The sequence below is a fragment of the Corvus brachyrhynchos genome, unplaced genomic scaffold (genome assembly GCF_000691975.1).
Source record: "Corvus brachyrhynchos isolate BGI_N302 unplaced genomic scaffold, ASM69197v1 scaffold130, whole genome shotgun sequence".
Classification (NCBI taxonomy): domain Eukaryota; kingdom Metazoa; phylum Chordata; class Aves; order Passeriformes; family Corvidae; genus Corvus; species Corvus brachyrhynchos.
This window is the reverse complement of record NW_008236193.1, coordinates 1,159,504-1,165,162: the sequence shown is the minus strand read 5'-3', so window position 1 is coordinate 1,165,162 and position 5,659 is coordinate 1,159,504. Positions and strand designations below refer to the sequence as shown.

The 5,659-nt window shown below is 63.6% G+C and overlaps 2 protein-coding genes across 2 annotated transcripts in view; both read left to right on the top strand.

Annotated features, from left to right (window-relative positions):
* MATK (megakaryocyte-associated tyrosine kinase) overlaps positions 1 to 2,178 on the top strand; it is a 15,707-nt gene extending 13,529 nt beyond the window's left edge. The window contains 6 exon segments of the mRNA XM_017739446.1: positions 152 to 251; positions 339 to 423; positions 601 to 674; positions 777 to 972; positions 1,304 to 1,390; positions 1,514 to 2,178. Of these exon segments, the coding sequence (XP_017594935.1) occupies positions 152 to 251; positions 339 to 423; positions 601 to 674; positions 777 to 972; positions 1,304 to 1,390; positions 1,514 to 1,696 (725 nt within the window). The 3' untranslated portion in view covers positions 1,697 to 2,178.
* Positions 2,179 to 2,270: 92 nt separating this feature from the next.
* On the top strand, positions 2,271 to 4,649 carry LOC103620917 (complexin-3-like). Its single transcript, XM_008639665.2, has 3 exons — positions 2,271 to 3,143; positions 3,759 to 3,846; positions 4,123 to 4,649. The coding sequence occupies exons 1-3, from the start codon at positions 2,989 to 2,991 to the stop codon at positions 4,336 to 4,338; spliced, it is 459 nt and encodes a 152-aa protein (XP_008637887.1). The 5' UTR covers positions 2,271 to 2,988; the 3' UTR covers positions 4,339 to 4,649.
* Positions 4,650 to 5,659: the final 1,010 nt, after the last annotated feature.

The following is a 5,659-nucleotide window of genomic DNA, read 5'->3' as shown; positions in this document are numbered from 1 at the left end:
GGGTGAGAGGATGGGGCTGGAGGCTCCCCAGCTGCAGCTTCCCCAGATGGCACCCTCTGATCCCTCTCCCCACCTCTTGGCATGGGGGGCTCAGCCTGGGGTCCAGGAGACCAGGTGTGGGGCTCAGCCTGACTCTCCCGTGCTCTCCCAGATGTCCTGCAGGGCGAGTACATGGGGCAGAGGGTGGCTGTGAAGAACATCAAGTGCGATGTGACCGCCCAGGCCTTCCTCGCCGAAACAGCTGCCATGACGTGAGTGCCCCATGGAGGTGTGGCCCAACCCTGCCTGTGGCCCAGGACGAGCAGGCACCTCCTTGACTTGGATCCCCTCCATTCCAGGAAGGTCCGGCACAAAAACCTTGTGTGTTTGCTGGGAGTGATCCTGCACAATGGCCTCTACATTGTCATGGAGTTCATGAGCAAGGTGAGAGCACCTGGCTGCTCCTCAGCCAGTGGGACCCATCACCACTTGGATTTGGGGACAATATCCCTGTCTAGGGGCTGAGTCATAAAGACGCTGGGCACTGCAGCACCTGCAGAAGGCAAAGTCTTCTGCAGCCCCATCCTGTTGGTCCTGACTCCTTTTATCCTCCTCTGTCAGGGCAACCTGGTGAACTTCCTGCGCACGCGGGGCCGGGCGCTCGTCCCGACCCAGCAGCTCCTCCTGTTCGCCCTGTAAGTCTATCTCTCTCCTCTGGGCTGGAATCCAGGGCTCTGCATCCCCCTGTGCTGCCCCAGGGGACACACGGTGACACAGCTCTGTCTCGGTTGTGGCAGGGATGTGGCTCAAGGCATGGACTACCTTGAGTCCAAGAAGTTGGTGCACCGGGACCTGGCTGCCCGCAACATCCTCATCTCTGAGGAGAACGTGGCCAAAGTGAGCGACTTCGGCCTGGCCCGGGTCAACCCCAAGGGTGCAGATGCCACATTGCTCCCTGTGAAGTGGACGGCACCAGAGGCCCTGAAACACAATGTGAGCGACGGTGAGAGGGAAGGGGCTGGCCAGGGGGTCCTTCCAAAGCATCTCACCCACCCCCTTGGGTTGCCCCTGCTCGTTCCCACTGACCCATCCCTGCCCCGCAGTGGCCTCTGGCACAGTCAGCCCTGCATCTCCCAAAATTCTGTCTCTGTCCTGAGCAGGCATGCAGTGGGAATTGGGGCAGGATGATGGGAGTGTGGGATGTTCACACCCTGGGGAGCTGAGGGGGGCAGGGGGCAGTCACTGTCTGTCTTGCCCTCGGGAGGCAATGGGGACCCAGCGCAGCCTCAGCTGGCTTCAGCCTCCCCTTCTCCTCCAGCCACAGAAATTCTCCTCCAAGTCGGATGTGTGGAGCTATGGGATCCTCCTGTGGGAAATCTTTTCCTTTGGACGGGCACCCTACCCCAAGCTGGTGAGCACTGTGCCAGGGAACACCACAGGTTACACCCCACTGGCACTGATGGGACAGGGACGTCCCACTGCTCCCTGACCAGAGCAGGGAGGGGGATCCCAGCTGGCTTCTCCATCCTGGCAGGCCCTGAAGGAGGTGACGGAGCTGCTGGAGCAGGGGTACCGCATGGATCCCCCCGAGGGCTGCCCACCCACCATCTATGCCCTGATGAAGAGCTGCTGGGAGTTGGAGCCAGGCAAACGCCCATCCTTCAAGAAACTCACAGAGAAGCTGCAGAAGGAGCTGAAGCACCTGAGGGACATTTGACCTCCATCCTGCTACCAGGACCCAGGACCTGAAGCCCCTGGACCCTCCAGGGTTGGGAGTGGCAGGGCAATAGGGGCCAGGAACAGGATGGCCTGTGGTGCTGCTCTCTCACCCTGTGGAGATGGGGCAGCAGCCTCCCTCCATCCCAGCATGGTCCTTCTACCCACCACACAGCCCAGAGAAGGTTGCCATGGGATCGATCTCCCCTGGCCCACCAGAGTGGGGAGTGCAGACCCCGAGGGAGCCGTGCCCACACCCCGTGTGCTCAGCCCCAGGAACAGATGCTGCATGTGGGGTCCCTTCAAGCTGCAACACCCAGTGATGGGAGACAGGACTGGACATCTCCACTCACTGGAGGATGAGACCCCACCCTGGCTCAGCCCTGCTCCAGCACCCAGCCCCACACGGGGATGCTGGCACAGCCAGCTAAACCACATGAATTTGGGCTTTTTGATTAAACCAAAGAAATTAGTTCAACAGCATCTTTAAGCCTCTGGGGTGAAATTAGGCCTATCCCTCACTTGGGGCCTGACAAAGCCCAGTGGAAGGCTTTGGGGGGGGCCAGGAGTTCTGGCCCTCAGAGCCCCCCATGCCATCCAGCCCCTCTCCCGTCAGGGCTCTGTGCAGCAGGGGATTACAGCCTTTTAATCAGAGGCTGTATGGGAATTGTTTGGTATAGATTACGGGCGTGGGGCACATCCCCAGCAGCGGGGAGCCCCTGGCCCCGCAGGCTCCCAAGCAATCTCGAGTCTCGGTGGAGCAGGGATTAGCGGGGGCACGAGGCTGCCGTGCGGGTGGGTGTGCACCCGCCACCGCCTCGTCTGCTGCCAGTCCTTCGACCCTCGATTGAGTTTTTTCAGCTAATCCTCTTGTGTCTCCTCTGTGCTGACTTCCTGCACCTCCAATATCCCCTGTCTGTGTGGTTCTGGGTGCCCACGGCATGGGGCTCTCCCCAGGGCTTGGCCCTGGCCCCATGGGTGCTGTCCCAAATTGGGATCCATGTAATGGGGGGCATTTCAGCCTGACGCAGCATCTGCTGCAGTTTGATGACTCCTTCCACCTCCCCATCACTGTGATGGGGCAGCACTTGCTGTCCCCCTGCACTGTCACTGTCCCCTGCAAGCACCCTTGGGTGCAGCGAAGGGAAGGTCTTTCCACCCTGGCTGTGGCTTCCCCTCCTAATGCCTTAATCCGCCCCTGATCCACAGTGCTCCTGGGGCTGGTCCCACTGACCTTGCAGGCACTGGGACCGGGTGGGCACCTTGGGGCACGAGCTGCCACCACCACCCACCATGGCCTCCTTCTTCACGGCCGCCCTGAAGAGCTTCCAGGGGGGCAAGGACGAGTCACCCAAGGGGGCCCCCAAGGATGACAAGGCAGCTGCACCGCCCAGCGGCGTGGCCCGCGAGGAGTTTGAGGAGTACCAGCGGCAGCTGCTGGAGGAGAAGTAAGGCTTTGCTGGGGCTGGGCGGGTCACTAGGGTCCCCCAACACACCAGAATGAAGATCCCACCCACTGTGGGCTTTCCCCAGGGTGGCACAGGACAGGGACGGGGAGGCAGCTGGGGCAAGAGAAAGTGCAGAGCAGGTGCCCTTCAGTCCCTCCCCCCCAGCATGGGAGGTCCACAGAGGTGCTGGCACAGGGCTGTGTACCACAGGTGACAAGGGGAACCCCCAGGTGTCAGAGCCCCAGGGTAGTTGCAGCCCAGCACCCTTGGAGCCAAGAGATTCAGGGTCAACAGGGGATTGGATTAAGGTCCCACCTCCCCAGGACTGGGTGCTGTGGGAACCCAGCGGCTCAGCACCAGGGAGATGGGAGGCTGCAGGGGGAGCGAGTCCCTGCAATGGGTGCCCTCATGCCTTCATCACCTCTGAATCTGGGTGCTGGGGCTGGGTGGGCAGGATGTGGCTCCTGCTCCCGGGCCCCCCTTTTTACCCTCTTGTGGGTCTCAGACCTTCTCCTCCCTCCTGCCCTGGACCTGCTCTGCAGAAAGACCAGGGTGATGTCGGGGTGGTCCGGGGGCGGCTCGGTGAGGGGGGTGATGGTGTGGCACCTGCTGCAGGATCGAGCGGGACAAGGCGTTTGCACGGAGGAAGGCAGAGCGGGCCACGGTGCGGATGCACCTGCGGGATAAGTACCACCTCCCCCAGGTAAGACCCAGCCTGTCTGCGGTGGGACCTGGGGGCTCCCCTTGACCCTACATCACCCGGAGCAGCCCCAGGCCCACGGCTGCCGGGATCCCCTGGATGGGAGGGATTCCTGAAGAGGGCAGCAGACGGCCACTGTCTCCATCTGGCCATCTGCCGCCCACTGTCCATCCCGCGTCCGAGTGTGGCACTGGACAGTCCTGAAATCCCCCCGTGTCCCCCAGTACCCTGGGACCGGCTGGTTTCTGCCCCCCGTCACCCCCTCCCCCGCGCGGGCAGGACGAGCGGGACGATGCCCAGGTGCATGTGGCCGGAGGCGCGGTGGAGCTGCCGCCGGACCTGGCAGCCATGGTGCACAGCGAGGAGGAGGAGGAGGATGGCAGCGCCGGGGCCTTCGCCTTCCTGGCGAAGCTGCGGGAGGTGGAGCTGCCGGCGCTGCGGGACCGCGCGCGGGGGGGCGTGGACCAGGGGAAGGAGAAGTGCGCCCTGATGTAGCAGCGACCCCGGCAGGCCCTGTCCGCGGGAGCCACGGCATGCGGAGGCTCCGGATGCCTTTACTTGGGGTGGGGGTCCCAATACACCTGTTGGGCGTGGGTTTTCTTCCCCAAAACCATTCCCAGTTGTTTTCCCAGGGTGTGCTGGGGTGCAGAATGCCTGGGTCCCCTCCAGCCGTTATGGTCAGGTCCCTCTCGTGATGCTCCTGGTGTGAGCCTCCAGTGGGGCAGGTCCCTGACACTGTTACCCCCCGCAGCAGCCCTGGCGCCGTGCACCATTTGGCTCAATAAACACAGTATTTGCCGGCACCATTCTGGTCGTCCTGCCATCTCCCGCGCCCACACAATCCCTGTCCTGGTCGGTGAGGGGACGTGATGACAGCGCTGGATCCGGGCTGTCCCATGTCACCAACCACCCACCACCCAGCCAACCAGCCCAGGATGCTTGGCCACTGGGTCCGTCCCCCCCTTCTGCAGCAGCCCCCAAGCACGGGGGTCAGTAGTCACCCTGGCTATCCCTTGGGGACAGCACTGGGAGGGGGGGGTGGAGCATTTACTCCCGTGCTCGAGCATCCTCTGCCAGTGCGGGCAGCAGGGGCATCCCTTTGGCTGGCCCAGGGTGCTCGGCTGCCTCTTGCCTCGCCAGAGACTCTCTCCTGGGCGTTCGGCAGCAGCGCTGGCTTAAATGCCGCGCGCCGGAAGGCCGGGGGCTGCTGAGATCACTAATACCTGCCTATTTTAGCGAGGTCTAATCTTCCTGAGTCGCCTGTCCCCGAGGACTAAGCTCGCTGAACCCGTGTAAAATGTACGGCCAGCGCTGGCCCCAGCGGTACCTCCCGCCGGAGCCGGAGCCGCCGGGAATCACGCTGTGTGTGCCTGAAAGGAAGGCCGCGCTGAGCCGCCTCCGTCCTCCCCACGCCGCTGCCATCTGCTCCGGAAAGGCTGCGGGGACGGCCCCGTCCGGGCTGCCCACGGCCGCGGTGGCCGGGCTGCGAGGGGGCGGCCGGATCCAGCGCAGGTGGGCTGGAAGCTGTGTCACCCAGCTCAGCGCTGTCCCCAGAGCCATCGGGCTGAGCCTCCGCGGCTGGAGCACACGGAGCAAGGAGGTCCCTGGATGCACGAGATGCCCAGTTCGCCCTGGATCCCCTCCGGGTACCAGTCCAGGGGCTGGTGGCTGCTGCAGCATCCCAGGGGGCGTGAGACAGGCTCGTCTGGGCCTGACACCGGGCAGCCTCCTGACGTTTGGTGGCACCACTATGCCTGCCGTCCTCATCCATCCCTGCTGTCTCTGCCACCATTCCCACCCCCGTTCACCAGCTTTT

Bases quoted from the DNA above. Each gene is read 5' to 3' on its own strand.
- LOC103620917 (XM_008639665.2), top strand. From the start codon at position 2,989: ATGGCCTCCTTCTTCACGGCCGCCCTGAAGAGCTTCCAGGGGGGCAAG. The intron at 3,144-3,758 runs GTAAGGCTTTGC...CACCTGCTGCAG, and splicing joins CGGCAGCTGCTGGAGGAGAA to GATCGAGCGGGACAAGGCGT. The intron at 3,847-4,122 runs GTAAGACCCAGC...CCGCGCGGGCAG, and splicing joins ATAAGTACCACCTCCCCCAG to GACGAGCGGGACGATGCCCA.